This window comes from Aspergillus ibericus (genome assembly GCF_003184845.1).
Source record: "Aspergillus ibericus CBS 121593 unplaced genomic scaffold BO80scaffold_17, whole genome shotgun sequence".
NCBI lineage: Eukaryota > Fungi > Ascomycota > Eurotiomycetes > Eurotiales > Aspergillaceae > Aspergillus > Aspergillus ibericus.
In genome coordinates this window covers 431,347-454,830 of record NW_020292115.1, presented here as the reverse complement: position 1 = coordinate 454,830, position 23,484 = coordinate 431,347, and the positions used below count along the sequence as shown (strand labels likewise).

The 23,484-nt window shown below is 48.9% G+C and overlaps 8 protein-coding genes across 8 annotated transcripts; 4 read left to right on the top strand and 4 right to left on the bottom strand.

The window, feature by feature from the left end:
* Positions 1-359: 359 nt before the first annotated feature.
* BO80DRAFT_380974 (cleavage/polyadenylation factor CFT1) lies at positions 360-5,667 on the bottom strand. The gene is made up of 9 exons (XM_025716821.1): positions 3,472-5,667; positions 3,107-3,420; positions 2,853-3,020; positions 2,428-2,787; positions 2,178-2,376; positions 2,055-2,130; positions 1,543-1,996; positions 1,326-1,473; positions 360-1,273 (listed from the first exon to the last, which is right to left on the bottom strand). The coding sequence occupies exons 1-9, from the start codon at positions 5,438-5,440 to the stop codon at positions 792-794; spliced, it is 4,170 nt and encodes a 1,389-aa protein (XP_025575836.1). The 5' UTR covers positions 5,441-5,667; the 3' UTR covers positions 360-791.
* Positions 5,668-6,034: 367 nt separating this feature from the next.
* Positions 6,035-8,265, top strand: BO80DRAFT_424708 (putative LMBR1 domain protein). Its single transcript, XM_025719347.1, has 3 exons — positions 6,035-6,627; positions 6,743-7,750; positions 7,811-8,265. Exons 1-3 carry the CDS (start codon positions 6,078-6,080, stop codon positions 7,945-7,947), a joined length of 1,695 nt encoding a protein of 564 aa, XP_025575835.1. The 5' UTR covers positions 6,035-6,077; the 3' UTR covers positions 7,948-8,265.
* Positions 7,702-9,173, bottom strand: BO80DRAFT_424707 (uncharacterized protein). The gene is made up of 7 exons (XM_025719346.1): positions 9,057-9,173; positions 8,907-8,986; positions 8,557-8,827; positions 8,444-8,502; positions 8,326-8,390; positions 8,020-8,265; positions 7,702-7,943 (listed from the first exon to the last, which is right to left on the bottom strand). Exons 3-6 carry the CDS (start codon positions 8,782-8,784, stop codon positions 8,201-8,203), a joined length of 417 nt encoding a protein of 138 aa, XP_025575834.1. The 5' UTR covers positions 8,785-8,827; positions 8,907-8,986; positions 9,057-9,173; the 3' UTR covers positions 7,702-7,943; positions 8,020-8,200.
* Positions 9,174-10,013: 840 nt separating this feature from the next.
* BO80DRAFT_424706 (Atg14 domain-containing protein) lies at positions 10,014-11,972 on the top strand. The gene is made up of 2 exons (XM_025719345.1): positions 10,014-10,861; positions 10,919-11,972. Exons 1-2 carry the CDS (start codon positions 10,225-10,227, stop codon positions 11,839-11,841), a joined length of 1,560 nt encoding a protein of 519 aa, XP_025575833.1. The 5' UTR covers positions 10,014-10,224; the 3' UTR covers positions 11,842-11,972.
* Positions 11,973-12,974: 1,002 nt separating this feature from the next.
* On the top strand, positions 12,975-14,069 carry BO80DRAFT_464422 (putative ZIP family zinc transporter; the record flags this gene model as incomplete). The annotated part of the gene is made up of 1 exon (XM_025722653.1): positions 12,975-14,069. Exon 1 carries the CDS (start codon positions 13,113-13,115, stop codon positions 14,067-14,069), a length of 957 nt encoding a protein of 318 aa, XP_025575832.1. The 5' UTR covers positions 12,975-13,112.
* A 245-nt stretch (positions 14,070-14,314) lies between these two features.
* erg10B (acetyl-CoA C-acetyltransferase) lies at positions 14,315-16,385 on the bottom strand. The gene is made up of 5 exons (XM_025723810.1): positions 16,138-16,385; positions 16,014-16,063; positions 15,862-15,937; positions 15,303-15,792; positions 14,315-15,220 (listed from the first exon to the last, which is right to left on the bottom strand). Exons 1-5 carry the CDS (start codon positions 16,200-16,202, stop codon positions 14,702-14,704), a joined length of 1,200 nt encoding a protein of 399 aa, XP_025575831.1. The 5' UTR covers positions 16,203-16,385; the 3' UTR covers positions 14,315-14,701.
* A 223-nt stretch (positions 16,386-16,608) lies between these two features.
* BO80DRAFT_354327 (116 kDa U5 small nuclear ribonucleoprotein component) lies at positions 16,609-19,848 on the top strand (the record flags this gene model as incomplete). The annotated part of the gene is made up of 4 exons (XM_025715695.1): positions 16,609-16,628; positions 16,704-16,864; positions 16,928-19,156; positions 19,286-19,848. The coding sequence occupies 4 exons, from the start codon at positions 16,609-16,611 to the stop codon at positions 19,846-19,848; spliced, it is 2,973 nt and encodes a 990-aa protein (XP_025575830.1).
* A 181-nt stretch (positions 19,849-20,029) lies between these two features.
* On the bottom strand, positions 20,030-20,710 carry BO80DRAFT_354497 (iron-sulfur cluster assembly protein CIA2; the record flags this gene model as incomplete). Its single annotated transcript, XM_025715705.1, has 2 exons — positions 20,030-20,403; positions 20,476-20,710. The coding sequence occupies 2 exons, from the start codon at positions 20,708-20,710 to the stop codon at positions 20,030-20,032; spliced, it is 609 nt and encodes a 202-aa protein (XP_025575829.1).
* Positions 20,711-23,484: the final 2,774 nt, after the last annotated feature.

The following is a 23,484-nucleotide window of genomic DNA, read 5'->3' as shown; positions in this document are numbered from 1 at the left end:
CGCATAACCTGTGCCTGATGCTTCCCCTCATTCTTCCCTCTCTCGGTCCTCTATACCCAGCCCTTCCTGGCAGGCTGGTCACGAATTTGGCGGGGGCACCGTCACCGTCACCTCTCCCACTTTTCCCTTCCTCATTCACACTTTTCATCTCCTATTTCTACTCATCCTTTTTTTTCTGGAATATCGGAATGTACGGCTATGTAAACGAGCGCTACGTATCAAGGAGATAGGTCGCGGCGTGATGGAGTCAAGGATAGGAAGCCGGCTTTGATTCCCTTTTCGTTATTATTGTTTTATGGTTTCCTTTCATCTGCTCATTACGTTTCCCCCCATCCCTTTCTTTCTATTCCTCCTTCTTTCTTATTTTCCCTTTTCTGATTGCATATATCTGAAGTGGGGTTCTGTCTGGTAAATTACCTTCGCTATCTACCTGATACTTGGCTGGCCGTCTGGAATGTTCATGTACCAAAACGTGCTTTCACACATTGACTTCATCAGTCGATATCTGAGATATGCTGCGCCTGCGTCCTTCTACACTGTTCTGGTTCATGTGAGAAATACAGGAATGTAACAATCATGGTCGCGGAAAAAGAATGCGAGCACACATGGGACCAGTCCGTATAATTTGACATGCCATGATTTCTCGAATAGCATGCAGTTAGTTTCGGTCTAGTAACCTAACCCAGGGCAGCAAGATCCTTTCGTCCATTTCCCCTTGAGACATCGAAATATGAATCGGGCTGATCGAGTGTAGTCGGTACCCGAGCCAGCACTCCAGGGGTTGATGCCGATCAGAGATAGCCAAGCCCATCTCCACTGATCGCCTCCAGGTCGGCCTTGATTTCCCATTCATGTGCACCTACCCGTCCGGCTATCTCTGTTTTGCGTTGCTTGCTCATATTTATCCACTTGAACAGAAGATTCCCATCAAGCATGCCCCTTCCAGCTGTACCATCGCTCTCCACAGCCCGAAAAGCCCGGGGGTTAAGACCGCACGGGTGCTCCAGTGTATTTGTCAGCTGAGACTGCAAAGCGGACAATCTTCGGTAGGATTCCTCTGGAATGCATGTAATCAAGCCAAGGGAACCGTTCTGTGTTGTCATCAGGGCCTGGTAGAGGGCGCTTTGGCTGTCCAAGTCCATTTCGTCTGAATCAAAAATCACCCTCTCAGAAGAGACCATTGTACGTGGCAAAAGGGTCAATGTCGAAGCGAAATTGCCCGTATGGAATTTACTGCGGCTTAGTAGCCTGTCACCATTCGAGGATTTGGGGTCTGTTTCCGATTAGCGGAGCCACAGAGGAAGTTCTCTGGTCAGCAGACTCACCCTCAGGGTCATACTGCAAAATGTGAATATTGCAATCACTATCAGCCACAACAATGAACAGTCTTTTGCCATCGGGAAGGAATTCGGCGGCAGATACTTCGAGGTAGTCTAGGTCTTTGGCGAAAAGGCTCATTTTGTATGGCTCCTCCTGTAGGGTATATATCGTTAGCATGGCACACTTATGCTGGGCTCATGGTTTTAAGCGTGGGGATGATACCGAATAGCCTGCAAACCAGATCCCCTTCACAGCATCGCCGAGAATGCACATTCCAGTGCCTTTGAGCTCTTTTGCCACGCTGACATAACATTGCATGTCCATGAAAGCAACCGGAAGAAGGCTGCCATCCTCCTTGAGGCCTCTGACCATGCACTTTTGCCCTTGTGCAACAAGAACGAAGCCCTGGCCACCAATTTCGGATAGTGCGGTCACGGCACCCTTTACTGGTTCTTTGCCGATGAGCTTTAACTTACGATCTGTCTCAGGGTCATCAGGATCCGGAACCACCTTGACGACCTCGAAGACATATATGCAGCCGCGTGAAGGTATATCTTCACCCCGAACAAAGGCTGTCCCCACAACGATCATATCTTTGCGCTCATGTGTATTTTCGGATACTTCGAGACTAATGTTCTTGACGGCCATGACGTATTCGTCTGCATCAAGGGAATAGCTATAAAGTGAAAAGTTAGACATACCCGAGCCTATCACAGTATATGGCGACATCGTACCTGTCGATGATAGACCACGTCTTGGGGCTGATGAGCTTTATAGAGCTTCCACGCCCAGATGGTAGAAAGGAAACAGCTAGAGAGTCTCAGCACGATCTTTAAACTGATAGGTAGAAGACAAACCTTCGTTGCGCCATTCAGGGTGTAACTCGTCATCCTCAGGTAATCTGAAATCAGTTGCATGACACGTCCCCAGAACGTACGTTCCCGACGAGGCAGAATAGGCTAAATGGTCGACTTGTTCCCCTAGAGGCACCTTTTGCAATGTCCACTGATAGTCATATCGTGTTTCGGGCGGCAATTGGCAGAAGCGAGCAGTATTCTATATCGTGCTTTAGCATGCCTTTTTCAAAAACCACCCATAATTGCATACCTGCGAATCTAAATGAATAAATCCCTTACCGCATTCAAGGGTATTCAAGCTGCTCAAGCTCCGCGTATCCTCCCCTCTTAAGCGTAAAAAGTGCGGCACACTCGCAGACGTCCTGATAACGAAGCCTGCCGAAGCACCAGGCATGAATATGGTGCTGAGCCCCGAGACATTGGGCAGTACGCGCAACGGCTTGACTCTTTGTTCTGCATTATTCGACTGCTTTGAGCCGACACGAGGAGAGATCTTTGGCAGCGTATTGTTGGTCTCTTTGGAGAACCTAAGGCCGGGAACACCTCTCCCTGGGCCGGCAGAAACCACGAACGGCTTGTAGATTATTAGGTCATCGTTCTCGGATCGTAACTATCATATCATACGCCTCCATCAGCACGTCAAGCCTGGCTGGCAGTGAACAGCATAACACGTACAATTAAATAAGGCGAAGCGCTCCAAGCATCTCCAAGGTCAGCAACGACAGCCTCTATCAAATTCTCCCGTGTCCCTGGCCGCTTTGGGGGCTCGCTAGACAACACGGGCGACAGGCCATCAACCCCTTCGATTACTGACATCAATTTTTGATCGGGGAGGCGATAAACCTGATTGATTGGTGAGTAGGCAATCATGGGAAGGTCAAAGGAAAGCAGGGCGAAGCTCCCTCTCCTCACGGGCTTTTAAAGCTTACAAAGAACTTGCAATCGAGACTCAGTAGGAATAGGAACATATCGCCTCCAACCGATTCGTTTGGTGATGGATAGATGGAAGAGAAAACCCCACTTTTGTCGCTGTACAAGCAGCAGGATAACCATTTCCCGGATGCTATATCCTCACCAAGCTCTACTTCATCGAGATCACCACTGTCGTCCGTTTGAAGGAGCAATAGCGTGGAATCGTCTCGTAGAATAGCAAGGAAAGGATCGGCCAAACTGGCACTAACAGCCATCCGTTCATCGTTGGTGTCATCGTCCCATATCGGATAGATTTGAGCCAAGCCCAGGTCTGCTCTATTAACACAAGTCACTCCACCAGCAGTTCAGGATCGAAACTCACCACTGTCATAACTTCGTACCTCATTCTTCAAGACTTGGACCACGCGTTTCCTGCTTGTCTGCGTCCCGATGTCAATAGTTACATCCTCGTTGGGATTGAATTCTGGAGCTCTAAAAGGTTTGAGGTCATGACCATCCACTACAAAGACGAGTGACTCTTCTTTATCTGGACCTTTTGTTCTCGATGCGATAACGTAGCATCGTTGTTGCTGGGATTGCTGTCCAACCTCAGTAGATTCGGACACCGCTGTTTCCTCCTGAGCTAAAGAAGCCGTATAGAGACAGTCGACTGACTCAATTGTCATAGAGGCGACAACATGGGGATCGACCTCACGGGTCATTACTACCAACCCCCCACTTCTGTCAGAGCCTTGGGAAGCTACTATCTGCAGCTCCGAAGAGGTACCACTGGTACGGTCGCCTCTCGTTTCTTGATTTGCGGATGGTCTCCTGCCCAGTGTTATGTCCCTCAAAGGGCCAATATTGATAAGTCTATCGTGAATTCTGAAATGATGCAACCCGAGTGCGGTTGACTCTGCTGATGAACGGCGGCCACTCAGTGCTGTCGCCGGGGACGTGGAATAGAGATCATCTTCATAAGCGTCGCCCTCGCTCTGATCCTCATCCGAGATATCTGCACGGTCATCCGTAGCTTGCCTGATCTGCATACGATGCTTTTTCATGCTTGAGGATGAGTATGAGCAGCCCAAAAGCACCGAATCGCCATCTTCACTTCCGAGGAAGATTCTTCCTTCACTGACAAAGGCCGAAGCTATTGCTGCGGAATCCATTGCGGTAACGCCGACGTGGGCCGGCAGCAAGTGGACTGAAATTCCGGAGACTGACCTCCCATCTAAGTTGAATCTCACGATGGCCATATTTCCTGTAGAAAGTACCAAAAGCAGGTCTCCGCTGCTATCCCCGAGACACTCGACAATACAATTCTCAAGGCGCAATGCCAAATCAGACTGATCAGTCATAGAAAATGATGAAACTTGTCTGGAAAATTCATTGACTCCAACCGCATTGGTTTTGCCCGCCTGATCAACATGCACCAATTCATTGGACCCAATTAACAGAGCACCGCCGACAGGAGGTGGAAGGGCCACCACCCTAAAAAGGTCGCTGGGCAGCCTCGACACCGAGAGTAATGTCGTAGAAGCTCGCTGCTCCAGATCTAGCGTAAACACGGTATAGGAAACGACGTCTTTTCTTTCCGGTAGAAGAGCAGTTGATGTTGCAACTTGCGAGTATAAAATGCCAAAGGTTGGCTCCCTGTATTCATATAGGAAAGCGAGGCTTATCGGGTGAAGTATAGAAGGGTCCAATGCTGTCAAGGACAAGACAAATGATGGGGCATACGGAGTCTGATACGCAATGCCCTCTTTGGCCTTATCGACACCGTCACGGTCGGCTGATGTTCCCTCCCCGAAATCAGACTCATATTCATCCATCACCAAGTCATCTCCTGGCTGATGGAAGGGGATAATGGCGAGATTTCGAATTCCAAAGTTGAAGATCGCACATCTACTGCTTGGGTCCACACTGAGGATGCTGCCACAGTTTTTCAAGTCAGGAACCCATGGACTACGGGTCAGATCATCTCGCTCATAATAATGGATGGATATGGTGGCGATGTCCCGGCGCTCCGGGTCCCATTCAATCAGGCTAAGTTTGGCATTCCGAAAAGCAAGAAGAACAGCCTCTCCGCCGCTCTTGCTGTTTAGAACTCTGACCCGGCATAGGCCAGTTACTGTCCCAGAGAGAGAATACTCTTTTTCCAAAAGGAGCTTCGTCGTTTCCTGATGTGCCTCGGTTCCTTCTGCTTGAGAGGCAACTTTATGCAGGGAATATATCTGGAGCAGGGATGTTTTAACAACAAGCAAATTATTGGCGTTTGCCGCGAGAAAAGGAACTGCCAAGGCTTGAGTGACCCCGGTTGGGGGCATCAACTCAGTATAGCACTGCATTGTAAGTCTGGCAAGCCCGAAAAATGCTTTGCTTGGAGGGTCAAGCTCTCCCCGTCATCAAACCCAAATTACTCAACTGCCCTGCGCGGAAGGCAGCATTGCCAGGAAAAAAAAAAGACGTGATGAAGTAAAGGCTCCGTTGAAGGAAGGCGGTTGGGGGGCCTGACAATTGAGAAGATGGGACAAAAGATATGATAACCTCACTGAAGCTTCAAAACATTCCCAACTGGAACAGGAATGGGGTTCCAAACGCCGGGTCTGGATGTGAAGTTCAATGTGGCACGTGACTGTCTGTTGGCCAGCGGACCAGCCAGGCGATGACGTAAGACATGCGGACTTTTTGTGACATCGAACGGGATGTCATAAATCCCAACAACCTAAACATGCCTGTTCCTGGAGATCCGGGTATGAATGTGGCTTGACAGAATAGGACTTGTCTCGTACACCATCTTCTACTTATGTGAAGGGCTTGCTTGATCTGGAATCTTGACGGTTCATACCCACGCTCAAATCATTCCAGACGTACTGTCTTCGCCTTGTGTAAGGACGAGGGGCCATACTCTCTTTCTCTCTTTCTCCCCCTCCCCCCTCCCCCCCCCACCACCTCTCTCTATCTCTATCTCTCCCTCTCTCCAAAATGGCCCTTCTACAAACATCCCTTATATGGGCAATATATGCGATTGTGGTAGCCGTGCTGGTAATGGTAGCCTCGGTCTTCATCTATACCTATCAGACACCTCGAGATCGCTCGTCGGCTGTTACCTTCACGTGTATAATTGCAATCACAAGTCTGCTTGCCACCGTTCTTTTGCTGCCCGTGGATGTTGCTCTCATCTCTTCTACAACATCGCCCATGCTTGGCCAGAGGAAAGCATGGGCCACTCAGGAGGAAGTAGATAAGATTGTTTCTTTATTGACGGTTGTATACTACCTCCTATACTCCCTGGACGCTTTCCTATGCCTTCTCGCAATTCCATTTGTGTACTTTTGGTACGAAGAATACGATGAGGTGGCCGTGGAAACGGGCGGGCAACCTGCAGCGAAACGACTCTGGACTGCGTTCAAGTATACCCTCTCGTTTTTTGGAATAGTGGTAGTGCTACTCATTGTTGGCTTTCTTGTGCCTGTTTCAACTGCTAAGGACAGCAAGGATTCGGACTTTCTCAGGAAGCCGTTATCTGAGAATCGTAAGACCCCGGCCTATATCCTCCCTCCAGCGAATCCACCCATTCATGCTCATCTAAACATCTTATTCCAGAATAGTAATGGAGTGCGCTGAGTTGCTAATTGATCTCTTTCTAGGTGGCGATAGGGTTCTTGCATTTACCCTTGGAATACTGATCACATTGGGCCTGTTTCTCTATGTTCTATATACCTCTACTGGTCTTGCTCTTCTGCCCATGAGGATGATACGGGTAGCTCCGTCCGTTTCGAATATGACTTGGAAAGCGACGACGGCTGCACAGCTCGAAGCCAACCGAGAGCGTCAGCGCCAGTTGGAAGGTCGCTGTCGAGGGGATCCTGCCCTCCTCTCTTCTAAAGAACGTAGAGAGCTAGATACCCTCGTTCGGGACGAAAGGACACTTATCAGGCGGCAGCGTTTGGCAGAGGAAGCTGGCGATGAAGTTCGAAGCCGCTTGATGAGGACGTGGCTGATGGTCACAGCTTTCTTTCGTCCATTCAAGCTCTTGGGCGGCATCGCCCTTTTATTGATTGCGCTCATGATATGGATATCGATGCTCCTGACGGCAATCGACAAAGCCAGAAATTCATTCTGCAAGCAACGCTGCGGATATGTACTCGGTCATATAAATGTCTTTAATCCTCTCGACTGGGCCTTTGTTCAGTCCGCTAAAGTATTCCCGGTTGACTACCTCATTTTCACTATGCTAGTCTTACTGCTGTTTGGCAGTTCAGTTATTGGAATATCTACCATCGGAATTCGCTTCCTCTGGGTTAGAATATTTCGGGTCAGACAGGGACACACATCGCCACAAGCCCTTTTATTGACAACTGCCATGTTGATGTTAACTATACTAGCATTGGATTATTCGATACCCATGCTTGTGGCACCTCAATACGCAACTTTTGGGCCACAGACATTTTGCGATCGCTCCCCTAGTTCGTTCGGAAAGCAGCCAGAGTGCTTGAACAGCAGGCATCTCGTCAAGCCCTGCTCGGACTCGGCAGACAATGTGGCTGCGAAGCAAGTCTGCACACCCAGCGTCACCAGCACGTTTCTCAACCGTGTGACAATTAGCTATCCCTTCTTCGGTACCGTATTTTTCTGGTCCCAATTTGTCTTCCTTGGTAAGCACCGTCGATTCCAGTCATGCGTAGTCGATCGTTAATGGGGAATATCCTAACCAGGCATCTACCTACTTGTCTTTATCACCTCTCTCAGCCGCCACCCGAAACTTGATGAACGCCTACTTGACCAGGAGGCCGAGGAGGCCGAGGAGGAAGGTCTCCTGACCAATGCTGGGCGACGCGTTGATGTCATCTGACTCGGCATCAGTGGCTACCTAGAGCACAAGGGAGGGTAGGAAAGAGGTTATTTGGACTTCCTAGTGCCATACCAATTGCAACTGGTTGTCCAACTCGTGGCAGCCAAAGTCTATGTCTAGAACATATTCATTGCGTTAATTGCTATGCCAATTATGGGATCTCTTATGTATTTGTTATTCATCCACTTTGCAGACTTAGTACGATGAAAGGGTGGCACTCGATCCTTAAACAATCCCGCCTAGCTACACAAGATCAGGATTTTATGCGGTCGTTTAAAAGCGCGAGGGCACTTTCGAATGCCTTGACCACATCCACGTCTAAACTACTGTCAGTAAGAGTGAACATGTCGGGTAGAAAAATGATATTGTTTTGCATACAATGTTTGCGTTTCAGCTCCAGGCTCTCTTCAGATGTCTGAACATGTTGCATTTGTGTTTTAAATCTATCACTGTGTTAGTCTCTGCATTTAAGACCGTCGAAGCAGTAAGGATGAACCTTTTGAGCGCCCTGATCTCATCGCGCGCGATAGTGGTCTCAGACCAAGCCATAAAGATCTAAACAGGAGTCATTAGATAATAACAACGAGACCAGACATCATTGCAAGGCACCTTTAGCAATTTGGAGACATGGCTGCGTAATTCTTGTTCATCTTGTTCATGCTTTTCCATGGAACCAATGTACTCTTCCTGCAGTCGATCCCAATCATAATCTCTGAGGTTTCCAGAGGACTGAGAAGTTCTCTGTGAACGTTTCAAATCCTCGGCGCGAAGCTCTGTCTGATGCTGTTCTTCACCAGAGAGACTAGTTACTCTGGTGTCTTTGCTTAAAGAAGTCATTGTTATTGCTTATGACCTTCTCTACCATGAAATCGAGTATTGACTAGAGCCAGAAGCGTCGAAAAGTCAATGAGAGTCCCTTGATATATTGTGTATGGACAGGCCACTCAATCCTTGCCCACATTTGACACTCGGTGTATTTGCAACATCCCAGGGAAGCTCTGTTGAAGATTAATATGATGCTAAAGCTGATGCGGACCCACTAACATTGGTCAGCCATGGAGCTTGCCTCGCCATGTGATGCGATGGAAGCGCGCCAGTCGCGAACCTACCCCTAGCACTGGTATTTTGAAGAGGAAAAGCGGGATTAGTCAGGTGATTGGAAACAACCTCTATTCCAAGCGTCCGGGGATGCAGCTCCGAGGGGGTCAGAAATTAGTGCGACAGGGTCAGACCGGTACCGGAAAAACAGCTCGGACAGCTTCAGAGAATTCCTAACACTGGATGAGCTCAATCACCTGATATTTTTAAGTCAGACACTGAATCAGTTCTACACGTGATATAAATCCTGACACTGGATCAGCTCTACACGTGATTAAAAATCATACTTAAAAATTATAAAAAAAAATCCCTAAAAATCCCTAATACCCTAAATACCCTAGTTACCCTAAAGAATACCCTAAAATCTTAAAAAATGTAGTTAGATTTGATAATTAAGTATTAAGATAGCTCGTACTCTGTCAGAATAGCTCATCCGGTGTCAGGAGCTCTCTGACCCCTTCGCACTAATTTCTGACCCCTTCGCAACTGAACCCCTCAAGCGTCCTTCCATCCTACAGATGATGAGCTCGGTCCCGGTCGGTAAAGAGCACGTCTCCACGTATCACCCACCGCGCAATCTGACCCGGTCAGAAGCGGTAGGAGTAAAAAGCCCCTGAAAACGGTCAATCCCTAGCGATATATCTAGGTCAATTACGGAGTATCCGCTCAAGGTCATTTTCTCCATATTGTAAGGCAGGTCGGCCGGTATTTTGCGGGGCGAAAGCCCAGCTACTAGAAGAAGACAACACGATTGTACTTTGTAGGCTTTGGAAACTGGCCTGGGCAGGGTATCTGTACGGCAGTTACCAGCTCCCTGACTGCGATACTACTTATGGAGTATCTCCGTAGTGGGTCTGATAAGGTAGTTCCTTAATGCCTCAGGCAAAAGTTACGTACATCCAATAATAGAGCTGTCAGGTGACGTAAATGCAAGCGACGGTTTCCCCTTGGGTAGCTTGACATAGGCGATCAAACCATTTACCAAACACTACGCGAATATTTGATGTCGCCACCTGAGCCGGTAAGTCATGAGGGGTTATCTTTTCCATGACCTGTTCAGTCAACGTACATGCTCGAAACCAGGCAGTCAAGTTGATAACCCATCACCGCAAGTCCAAGGCCATGGGATTGTGAGCTACCGCGGTATTGTTCAACCGAGAGTAAGGTAAACTTCTTGAGATGAGCTGTCACACATGTTTTCGCGCTCCAGCTTCGCGCATACGATTCTTTTGCCCTACCTGTGCCCGCAATCAGCTGTATCAGTTGCGGGTCGAAAACGCCAGAATCCTGCTCGAAAAACAATCTATCGCGGAACAAATCGAAACTACAGTGACACTTGGCACAGCCCAAGCAGAACAGTCAAGGAAACACGATGTGAATCCCGTATCTTGCGAGGATGGACTTTCTAGAGAGTGGTCTCTCCAAATCATTGCCAAGGAACAAGCCGAGTCCTCCACAAGGATGAAATCAGTCTCGGATCAGATCGAAAACCTAATGTCTGAGATCAACGACAAACGACTTGACATTTCTCAACGGAGACTCGCATTAGCACGGCAAAATTCGGATTCCGAATCTGCGCAGTATCTACTCTGTGAGCGGGAGGCTGCAATGCTGGCTGGCATACAGAACAATACCAAGAGGACGGATCATCTCTGGCATTCGCTTCATAGCAAGACTGCAGAGGCCCGAATATTCCTTTGCCGAGAAGCTGCCAATCTTTACGGGCTACAGCGAAAGACCAAGAACAAGGATGGCGCACCCCAAGAGACGTATACAATAGGTGGTGTAGATATTATCGACCTAAGGGACATGAACGGAAAGTCACACCTTCACCCTTGTTGTCTCACGCTAAATTATTAATTCTCAATTGCAGGAGCCACACCAGCTTATATATCGACGTCCCTCTTTTATGTTGCGCACCTTCTCATCCTTGTTTCACACTACCTGTCTCTCAGACTTCCAGCAGAAATTACATTGCCACATAAAGACCATCCCACACCAACTATATCTGCACCCTCCGCATCGTATCTTTCTCGGGAATCGTCATTGCATCCTTCACCTTCTGTATTACCGGAACACAAAACAGACTCACCTCGCCCTCCCCGGCCTCGACCCCTCTTCATCGACAGGGCGCTTCCGAAATTGGCTAAGGAGGACCCAGGAACATATGCCCTTTTCCTTGAAGGTGTAACATTGCTGGCTTGGAATGTGTCGTGGCTGTGTCGCACCCAGGGCATGAATACATTATCAGACTCTTGGGAAGAAATTTGTAATGTTGGGAAGAATATGTGGCAACTACTTGTGGCCCCCCCCGCGCAGCCGTCCACTTTATCAAGAGCTTTTGCTGGACGCGACATACAGACGAAGATAAGGATACCGAGGGACTCTCCGAGGACTACTATTCAACGCACAATGTCATTCCCTATGCTAGGGCATTACTCACACGGCACCGCACATTCTTTTTTGGGTGCCGCCGAGGGCGTGGAATTTACGCGCACTTGGAAACTGCCCACCCCAACTAGGGTTGTGGACAAGCTAAAGTCAACTCTGTTGGGAGAAATGGCTAGTGCAGAATGGGAGTTGCTGGAGGGCGACTTGGACGATACAATCCAGGAGCCAGGCCAATCAAGAATACTTCGACAGCCGTCTGCCGCCGCTGGCTCGCCTCACCAGCGGGGGCAGACTGGAGATAGTAGTATAGATGGTACAATTTCCGGTGCGGACACCTTAGGTGGACCTTACGGACCCACTCGGCTTAAGGGAACGAGTGGCTGGACCAAGTTGAGAAACAGGTAGAGATGGCCAACGAACTGCTACACCTCGTTCATCGAGTATTTTTGTAATATGGCATCGAGCGTTGGTTACCTACGCTCGTAGGCGTGCAATTACACATTTACTATGTAATCCTTGGTCTTGGCTGGGCTCCTAGTGGATGGTTATTGTTGGGATTTGATTGACTATCAACTTCGTATAAAGCGCCTCTGTACCAAGATATATTCTTACTCTTACAAAGTATGCAATGCCTTAACCTGGAGCGTGCTAAGCTGTTTTCAATCGGCTACATCAGGCTGCCGCAAGTAACTACGTAGTACGGAGTAGTTCATTGGGACATAATTAGCTAAGCAGGCATATTTTACTGATCGATAAGATTATCTCTCTAAATGAGCCGCGTGTCCGGTTTGCTACGTACCTGCAAGTCTCCTTCGGCTTGCAATATGCCATCACTTTTTTAGTCATAGAAGCCGCATCCCGCCTTTGAAGATTCTTGATGCAATAAATCACGGCGTCGCTGCAGGTCTACAGAACTGATTGTGAGTTCCCACCCCCGCCAACCCTGCAATGCGAAATGCTCAACAGCTGAGCTGATCTAGGCTGCTTCTGAACCATTCCTGAGCTGATTAAGGCGTCCAGAACTTGTCTTCAGGTCATGGACGCGGCGTGTGTACATTATTATATGAGAAATAGACGAGAATGGACGGACCTCAAAGGCTGGACCAGGCCGACATCAGTAGTTCTGGTAAGTGTATGAGGCACATTCTGTATGACAGGAGAGGATTCGGGCGAACACTGCTTTCGCTTGGAACAGCATGTTTTCTTTCCCCTTTTTTCCCATTGCTGACATGGTGTAAACATAGAACACATCGTTTCACTAATCTTGAAGGTCCCTGATGCCATCCTACGGGCGGAACTTTCACGGCGAAGTAACACCCAGCGTTCGAACGATGGCACTACGACCTGCGGCTCAAGAGAACGGGGTGCATACAATACCGCAATACATGTTTTCGCACTATTCCTTATACTTGTGCTGAGTACACTAGGTACATTGTTACTCCCTTGAGCGCGCTCCCGGTAGCTGACCGTTAATCTGTGGTGTATCAGCATGCTCGTTTCCTGTTCTTGCTCGCCGGTTTCCGCGCCTACCAATTCCACGCCGGTTCCTTTTCCTTTCTAGGCATTTTGGGACAGGAGTACTGATAGCCACTGCCTTTGTCCATCTGCTCCCTACCGCATTCGTTTCATTGACTGATCCATGTCTTCCTCGGTTCTGGAGCCAAACCTACCGTGCCATGGCCGGTTTTGTGGCCATGATCTCTGTGTTTGTTGTCGTTCTCGTCGAGATGTTTTTCGCCTTGAAAGGAGCAGGCCATGTGCATGGGAGTGAATATGACCAATTGATCAGTGATGTTGGTGCAGATTTTTCAAGTGACGATCAAGACGAAGGAATCAACTACAGAGACGGATTGGCCGACCATATTCACCTTGATAGCATTGGAGATCAGATGCCTTCGGAATCTTCCGGGCCACTTGAAGGGATGTCAGCTGGTGAATCTTCTACGTTCAATAATAAAGACCTGGCCACGTTCACGGAAGGTCGTGCCATAGAGTATGGAGGGACAGATCCATATGAAAGCACTCGCGTTAATACGCAGGAAAGGCGTCATGGTCGGCCCCGGCACTCTGGAGATCATCAGTCTCATGGTGCTGTGCGTCAAGGGACAGAGATCGATTCGTCCAGGCAGAACCCACAACGTCAGTTGCTCCAGTGTCTGTTGCTCGAGGCTGGTATCCTATTTCACAGCATTTTCATTGGAATGGCACTCAGTGTTGCCACAGGGACGTCATTTATTGTCCTTCTCGTGGCTATCTGCTTTCACCAAACCTTCGAAGGCTTCGCTCTCGGATCCCGGATCGCGTCTTTAATTCCGGATCTCTTCCCTCCATCGTCTTTCAGACCATGGCTTATGGCCCTCGCGTATGGAACTACTACTCCCATAGGGCAAGCTATGGGTCTTGTTCTGCATAACCTTTATGACCCAGCCAGCACTACGGGTCTACTTACGGTCGGAATAACCAACGCCATCAGCAGCGGGCTGTTGCTATTTGCGGGGCTTGTAGAGCTTCTTGCAGAGGACTTTTTGAGTGAAGGAAGCTATGCGACACTCAGGGGCCAAAGACGCATCGAGGCCTGTATAGCAGTTGCAGGGGGTGCTCTGCTGATGGCATTCGTTGGTGCATTTGCCTGAACACCTGCCACTATCCTGCATCCACTGCCGATGTAGCACCACAACTCGTATATCCTAATGCAGCGGCTCGAATCGTATCGTGGCTCTTCTGGTACTTAATGCGCATGTTGGTGCTTTGGGCTAATGTGTCGACTTTTGTCGATTGCCAAAAGTTCTCTGCTATGGGATAATCGAACTCTTATCAACAAGAAAAATGCACATTATCGCATCCGAGTAGATGGCTACATATATATGATGGACCGTCAAGCCTAGTAACAGTTGATGCCAAACACAACACGAGTGCTGACTCATATTCAATGCTATAACTAGCTATCCAGAAGATGAGGGAATTCAAGACAACTGTTCATCATTCAGCCAGGGGCCAATTTCCTATATCCGACTTTTTAGGACCAGATGACAGACTGTCCGACTGTATGATGAGTTATCTGTGCTGTTCGTACATATTGTAAAAGCAAATGCCATGGACGACCGCTACCACTTGGGCATTAAATTGCGTTCCATCTGAGCCAGAGTGACAATCTGGCCTAGGCTAGAATATACTGCCGCAATTTAACCCTTAAGGACCGTAATATCATAACCTATCCTGACAAATCTTGACGGCAACCTCCGTCGCTGGTACAAGATGTCAGAATCTACAGAAGGGACTCCACCACCATGGCACTTGCACCACCACCACCATTGCAGATACCGACACAGCCGATCTTGCCCTTCCTGGCTTTGAGAACTCCGATCAACGTCGTCAGAATTCGAGCGCCGCTAGCACCAATCGGGTGACCAATGGCCACGGCACCCCCGTGCAAGTTGACTTTCTCTTCGGGGATGTTGAGTAGTTTCATATTGGCAAGGGCAACGACGCTAAAAGCCTCGTTGATCTCGAATGCATCAACCGAGTCCTGCGCAACACCGGCATGCTTGAGGGCTTTCGGGATCGCTAGCGCAGGGGCGGTAGTGAACTTGCTGGGCTGGTGCGCGGCATCCCCCCATCCGAGAATCTTTGCGATAGGTTTGAGGTTCAATTCTTTCACTTTAGCCTCCGAGACCAGGACAACAGCTGCAGCACCATCATTGAGAGGTGAGGAATTGGGGGCCGTCACGGTTCCAGAGCCAGGAATAAAGGCGGGCTTGATGCTTCGAAGCTTATCAGGGTTAAGCTAGAAGATGAAAGCGACGAGGGTTAGTTTCATACGCACGAGAAGAATGGGATAATGCACAAGTGATGGGGCAAGCTCTCACATTCTTGGGCTCCTCATCTTGAGCGACGGTGACGCCCGGCTTACCCCTGAAGCCGGGAAGTTCAATGGGCGCGATCTCCTCGTCGAAAAGGCCTGCCTTCTGAGCAGCCTGGGCCTTTTGGTAAGTCCGAATAGCATAATCGTCCTGCTGCTCCCGAGTGAATCCGTGGTCTTGGGCACACTCCTCTGCTTGTAAACCCATAAGCTCCTGCTTGCCTGCATCCGTCAGGCCATCTTTCATAATTCCATCCACCAGGCTCTGGTGGCCATATTTTGCGCCAGCACGGAGGTTCGGGAGGTAATGCGGGGCATTGGACATGGACTCGGTACCACCGGCCACAACGATGTCTGCATTCCCAGTCATGATGGTTTGGGCACCGAGAATGATGGCCTTCAAACCAGAGGCGCAAACCTTGTTGACAGTAGTGCACACAGTTGACTCATCGAGTCCAGCACCAAGAGCGCATTGTCTGGCGGGATTCTGCCCGACACTGGTTGGGGGAGTTTTAGCCTACATCATGGTAAAATGATAAATTAATTGCAGGAAGCAAGTGACTCACTTGGCAGAAATTACATTGCCGAAGAAGACCTCCTGCACATCAGAAGGCTTGATTCCATCGGCTTTGTTGAGGGCAGCTAGGTATCGGACGAGTCAGAAGTCAGGGGTTCATCCATCGCTCGAGCACTTAGACTTGATCAGGCACAGGCACACATTTAATCGCATGGGAGCCCAGCTGCGGGGCGGTCTGACTCGACAGAGCACTGCACACAAAAAATGTCATCAGCTTCGCCGTGGCCTAAATTAAAGCTCTTGACATGGCGGGTTGAGGTCTCACCCCAGGAATGAGCCCACTGGAGTGCGGGCGGAGGAGACGATGTAAACCGGGGGGAGCGAAGACATAGCGAAGACCGGTGCTTCCAAGGCAGACGAGATCGAAGATGGGGGAGGGGAGGTAAGGGAAGATGAATATTTAGCAAGACGGTGCAGAGTAGGTAGTGACAGGCAGCTCAGGCCACGAGGAAAGGAACGGATGAAACAGATCCAGCTCGTTTGCTTTCCGCCATCAAGCCGCCGGCCCCTCTTTGTTGGCCGCCCTTTTTTGGCCTCGGAGACGCGGGCGGGGCAGACGGACGGACAAACGTACTGCTTCCGGAGTAACTCGCCGGAGCAGCAAACACGCCAAGCGCGGTCCCGGAGCTAGAAACTTATCGCGAGGACCGACGCGAGCTTCTTCGAGCAGGTGGACGAGGGCGACAGAAAAACAGGAAGTCAGAAAGACCCGCATTACGTCCAACCCGGGTGGAAAATGGACGATCTATATGATGAGTATGTCTCCAATTGATCCACTTTCTTTTGACATCGTCCTGGTCTCGGTTGACAGACATCCTTACCCTGCCGCAGGTTTGGTAACTATATAGGAGAGAAAGAGGGCTCGGACGAGGAATCTCCGCATCATGAAGCAATCAACCCCCAGCCTTTCGCATTTGAGGAGGCCTTCGGCGGGGAGGACGAGTACGATGCTGGTGATGTAGACGAGCAGCAGTCAATGGATGTGGATGATGGTAGAGTTTCCTTTCCCATGCCCATTCTGTATGAAACCTACGTCGTGCTGACTTCCGTCACAGAAGGCCCCTCGAACGCGGTCGTCCTCCATGAAGACAAACAGTACTATCCCAGTGCGCAACAGGTGTACGGTGAGGATGTCGAAACCCTTGTGCAAGAGGAGGACGCGCAACCTCTCTCTGAGCCTATCATTGCCCCCGTCCAACAGAAGAAGTTTGCGATCGAAGAAGCCGAATTGCCTCCCGTCTATTACTCGAGGGAATTTATGACAGATTTACTCAACTTTCCTGACCAAACAAGGAATGTTGCTCTAGTCGGTCACTTGCACCATGGAAAGACGGCTTTTATGGACATGTTGGTCACCGAAACCCATGACCTCACCAATCGTCTAGACAAACGAGCTGGCAGACGAAAAGAGGAACAGCTTCGCTATACCGATGTTCATTTTCTGGAAAGAGAAAGGGGTCTCTCTATCAAGGCGGCACCCATGAGCTTGGTACTTCAGAGCACGAAGGGGAAATCTCATCTGTTTAACGTCCTTGACACGCCGGGACATGTGGACTTCGTGGATGAGGTATCTGCTGCATGTCGACTAGTTGACGGCGTCGTTCTTGTAGTGGATGTGGTTGAGGGCGTCCAGGCCAATACGGAGCAAATAATTAAACATGCTATCCTCGAAGACCTTCCGCTGACAATGGTTGTGAACAAGATGGACAGATTGATTCTGGAACTGAAGATCCCACCTAGCGATGCTTATTTCAAACTGAAGCATGTTATCGAGGAGGTCAACACCATTATCGAAAACATACTGCCTGGCCAGGGCGCTGCAAGGCGACTGAGCCCTGAGAAGGGCAACATTGCTTTTGCTTGCGCCTCCATGGGCTGGTGCTTCACCTTGCATTCATTTGCCAAGATGTATGCGGAAAGTCATCCCCAGATCGATGCAGCTGATTTCTGCTTGCGCCTATGGGGTGATATCTTCTTCAATCCAAGGAGTCGGAAAATCACGCGAAAGGGTGTCGAAGAACATTCAAAGAGAACATTTGTCCAATTTGTTCTGGAGCCAATATACAAACTCTACTCGCACACATTAAGTGAAAGCCCGGAAGATCTGAAGCAGACACTTTCAAGTGTTGGGATTAGCCTGAAGCCGTCGCAACTTAAGTCAGATGCGAAGACTCTACTCGGTCTCGTCTGTGAACAGTTCTTTGGGTCTGCAACAGGATTTGTGGACATGGTACTTCAGCATGTACCTTCGCCTGCGGAGGGTGCTCAAAGGAAGCTTGAACGGTACTACACTGGGCCTCTTGACACTAAGGTGGCGGCAGCTATGGCTGCCTGTGATTCTGATGGTCCACTCGTCGTACATATCACTAAACTTTTTAACAGTGCGGACTGTTCCAGGTTTCATTCCTTTGGCAGGATAATGAGTGGCACAGCTCGTCCTGGTCAGCAAGTCCGTGTGCTCGGCGAGGGCTATACTCCCGATGATGAGGAGGACATGGTGACTGCGACCATTTCTGACACATGGATTGCCGAGTCTTGCTATAATATTCCGACGAGTGGTGTCCCTGCCGGCAACTTGGTCCTTCTGGGCGGCGTGGATAGCTCAGTTGTGAAGACAGCGACCATTGTACCCCTCCATTTGGAAGACAATGAGGACGCATACATATTCCGACCAATTCGGCATATAACTGAGTCCGTCTTCAAAGTCGCCGTCGAGCCCGTTAATCCGTCTGAGTTGCCCAAAATGCTCGAGGGCCTTCGAAAAGTCAACAAGAGCTATCCGCTGATCTCTACAAAAGTAGAGGAGTCTGGCGAGCATGTCGTCCTTGGAACGGGCGAGCTCTATATGGACTGTGTGCTCCATGACTTACGGAGATTGTATTCAGAGATGGAGATCAAAGTCTCTGACCCTGTCACGCGCTTTTGTGAGACTGTTGTTGAGACCTCCGCTATCATGTGCTATTCGATCACGCCAAACAAGAAAAATAAGATTACAATGATCGCAGAACCTCTTGATGAAGGCATTGCTGAAGATATTGAAAGCTGTGCAGTTAATATCAAAGACCCAATTCGCAAGGTGGCGCGCTTTTTCGAAGAGAGATATGATTGGGATAAACTTGCAGCGAGAAGTATCTGGGCTTTCGGTCCAGACGAGATGGGCCCCAACATCCTACAGGATGATACGCTACCGTCACAGATCGACAAGAAATTACTCGCAAGTGTGAGAGATTCCATTACGCAGGGGTTTAGCTGGGGAACAAGAGAAGGCCCTCTTTGCGAAGAACGTAAGTACACCTATGCTCTGTTTTGGAGGTTGATACTGCACCTAAGTCCTATACATGTGAACCACAGCGACATAAAGAGAAGCGAGCAAAGAAGGAAAGATGATATATGATGACTGACTGCGAGTATAGCCATTCGAAATACAAAATTTAGACTCACCGACGTTTCTCTCGCCGATCAAGCCATCTACAGAGGCGGTGGTCAAATCATTCCCACCGCTCGACGAGCAATTTATTCCTCCTTTCTCATGGCCTCCCCTCGCCTGATGGAACCTATTTACTCCTGCACAATGACAGGGCCGGCGGATGCTGTCGCATCAGTGTACACAGTCCTTTCGCGCAGAAGAGGTCATGTTCTCTCCGATGGGCCAATAGCAGGTACACCACTCTATTCCGTCCGTGGTTTGATTCCTGTTATAGACTCGTTTGGATTCGAAACAGATCTCCGCATTCATACCCAAGGTCAAGCCGCTGTTAGTCTTGTCTTCGATAAATGGAGCGTTGTTCCGGGAGACCCACTTGATCGCGAAGTCAAGGTAAAGCCCCTGGAAATGGCGCCGGCGATGGCCACAGCCCGCGATTTTGTTTTGAAAACTAGGAGACGTAAAGGCTTAGCTGAGGATGTCACCGTGAGCAAATTTCTGGAACCGGAGCTTTGGAAGGGCCTGAAGGAGAGCGGCGTCTTGGACTCATAGTCTGCCTTTTTGTTGGAGCATAGAAGGAGCAGCAGCAAGCGCCGTAAGTGGCTATTTCCATATGATTGTATAACTATCACAAGTACCCAATCAAGTCATCATTGAGGACGCGTATTCATACGACATAGTCCAAACGCCAACGATGAATGTGAATAATGTCTGAATTGCGGTGTTGATCGAATCATTGGCATGTTTCAAGCATCTTTGCGATGACGCCCATTAGTGTCCCATTCTCTAGTGCAGCAGCCACCCTTTCTTTATCGGCTAACTGTTTATTGACTTCATCGGCTGTGCTGTGCGTTCCTTCTTTGATCCGCACATCCATACGAAACCGCGGGGGTAGCGATTGCTCAAGCCGAACTCGTACACCCAAGCCTATGACCGTGGCCAGACTGCAATGTGTTATTGTCGGAGTTATGAGAACAGTCACCGTTCGAAGAAGTGAACTCGGTACTTCCGGAAGTGTCGGTCTAATGCAAATGTCAGGAAGTGATACAACTGCCAAAGCTCCCAATGAAATGGGATGCTCCGGGTCGGATATCGTCGACACAAGATCTATGAGGCCGTCAGATACTCGACTCCCCGGTAATTCCTAAAGCATGTGTTCGGGGAGACCGATCGGTTTACCGTAAATCTCCTGTTCATCAATCGGCTCTTCCATCAAACCAGCATCACCATCTGACTCTTCGGATTCATAGGGACTGAGAGCGAGGTCAGTGGGGTCTGCTAGAGAGGAAAGCGTTAACGCAAGGATTCCGTCTCTGTAAGTGCCCGATTTCCGAGATGATGCAGGATGCAGTCGTGTGGGGAGATCTGCAACGTTTAAGATGGTAGGGTTCGAATTCTGCATAGCGGGATCCATGTCTTTTGCTCTGTATGCACTAGCGGTCTATCAACAGAGATACACAAAGCCTTGGAAGAGGCATATAGAGGCATTGGGAAAGAGTAAACTGAACCCGAGCGGATCATGTATCTAGCTGTAAGGCGGCATATTTCCTTGGGTGTTTCGAATGGTGGAAAGGAACAACATTTTTCCAATAAAGTCCCAGTACGGAGTACCTCGTATTGGTACTATGTACGGAGTATGTTTGCCACGTTCGGACTTGGAACACTAGTATATCATTGCTAACAAAGAGTCTTAGCAGCATTTTAATTACTGCCTTGGGGTTTATGCTACACTGTAGCCACGATTATGGTATCTGTCACCGATTCAACATTAGTACGCCTTGAATATTGTTACACTTAAAGTACGGAGTACTATCCATCACAATACCGAATATTTTCATATCAGTAATTTTCCTCCGAAGATAATGCAACTTGTAATTCTTCGACTAATTAGTTAACAAGACTTGATTTGTCAGTATGGGTGGGCGCCGTGAGAATCAATTTAGGGTCAGTATAGGCGAACTATTGGTGCCTACTTGAAATTCGGCTTTGGGTTCTTATATGCTAGTACGGAGTGCTACCACGTACTACATTCTCATGTGGTGTTCTGCACGAGTAGACTCAAGAAGTCCGTTATAGGCCTTTGTTCGAACGCGCCCCTCCTACTCTGCCACAGGATTACTACCATTTAAAGCTACTCGGGGTAAAATTACATGACCAAGTAAGAGGTGTATTTAATATAATTCAGCGGTACTCCGTAATGAGCGAAGAAAAGTATGCCCATGAGTAGTACGGACAAAGACTGGGTATTTCCTCGCAATTAATGTACAGTATGTCCTTGTATAACCAAGGCTTGTGGGACTTATGCCATGTATCCTTCATATCCTTCGAAATGCATATCTTCAGAGGTATAACAGTGAAGAGCTTTTGTTGCATTGCTGTTCAGGATACCTCGCAGAGAATCATATCATTCTGTATTGTAAAAGTGCAATAACCTATCCGTACGGAGTGCACAGTCCGATATACCCACGGGTACAGTAGCCCACTCAAGTAGATCCTAATCGCACAATAGGCGCAGGGATATCCCATAAGGAAATCAATAGTCGTAACATGCAGTCTGTAGTTCAGAGCACTATATACCGCCAAGAATCTTTAGATCTTTAAAGGCCAATCCCAACTAGAGATCGTCCTTCCCATCCTTAAAATGATGGACATGAGGCCTAGATACATGAGGACGCTATAACTTTGGGCGCCACTGCGGTACGGAGTAGTCGCAGCGGAAGTCCCCCCCTCCCCCAAACTTCCGAGGCGATCCTCGAAAGTGGTGCATACCTACCTATTACCTAGGCCAAATATCCTTTCCACCACTCGCCCACTTCAGCTTTTCAGGGAATTTCAGGGAACTAAACGTGTTTATCTACCCCCGTTGCCAGGCGGCAGGCCTCCGCACACTCTTATCAATATTATTGACCGATCACTCGGATCACCGTGCACCACGAACTACCCTGTCTGGTATCTATTACGGAGTACTGCCTAGGAGAATGAGGCGGCAAAGAGTGTGATGACTTAGCCAAGGAGACAGCATCAGCTTCCCGCACCTTCCCAGTGTATGGAGATCCTGTTTCCATTCGGGAACCATTGATTGCATCGGTGGGCTTTTGATTCCCCTGATGCTCTTATTGTTTTGTCTCTTTGCCACTGTGCTTTTATCCCAAGCTTCTTCTGTTTTTGTGGTTATTCATCCTTTCTGTCTCAGCTTTGATTCCCCAGTTGTCTACATACGGATCCCACTTCATCCAGATGGTGACCTCCACATCGGGGTGTGATGCGCCAATCCAGTCCATCTTCCTCCATATTCAGTTATCAATGGCGAGTTCCACCTACTGACGCTACTGGAGTACGATGTAGACTGGGTGAGAAGTCATTCATTCCTGGCTATCAGGTATCATTAGCTCCTTCCCTCCAACGCCCCCTCACATGGTGCCAATCTCTTATCATGTCTTTCCAACGTCAACCTTCCTTGTTCGCCGCCCTTGAATGTCCCTCATATGCTGAAAGTCATGCTCTTGTCACCCTCAATCGCTGCGTACTTGATGCCATTCTGTTTTGCATCTTTAGCCCAATGTATCACTGTTGTGTCTTCCCCTTTTTTCCCACTACAACTTCAGGTCATCAACTATAGCTGACATCTTGTAATTTTGGTCGCAGCTTTATCAACTACATCCTTTAGCTGAGATACAAGTCTCGCGTGTCGCCGATCCATGAGGTTGTTGTCAATCCCGATCTTGTTGAAGCCTACATTTTGTGAAAGCGGTCACCCTGAGGCTCCCACCTCCTAGGATCTTGTTAAACCCCCAATTTTCACAAGCATCTGTGACTCAAGCGCGCTCGTCCGTATCGGTTTTCAAAAGACTACCGTACGGCAACTGCAAGACATCCTCCATTGCCGCCGGTTAACCTATCTTATTACCGAGTGCGACGCTTGATATCTCGTTTGGCAACCTTGCTTTCGGTCGCAATTAGCTACTCCCTATTAATCCTCGTCCTTCCATCCTGGGGCAAGTGTGGACATATATTTCGCAGTTGTGACATTGCGGTTGCGCCATTGTTAAGCCCCTATTCGAGCTGATTGAAACAACGGTGGAAGATTCGGGATATATCTTATATTGATTCCATCCGCACAAGGCAGGCCTTGCGGGCCCCTCCTTCACCTCTCCTCTTCCAGCTATCCCGGATTTGTTGCCTGCTTTC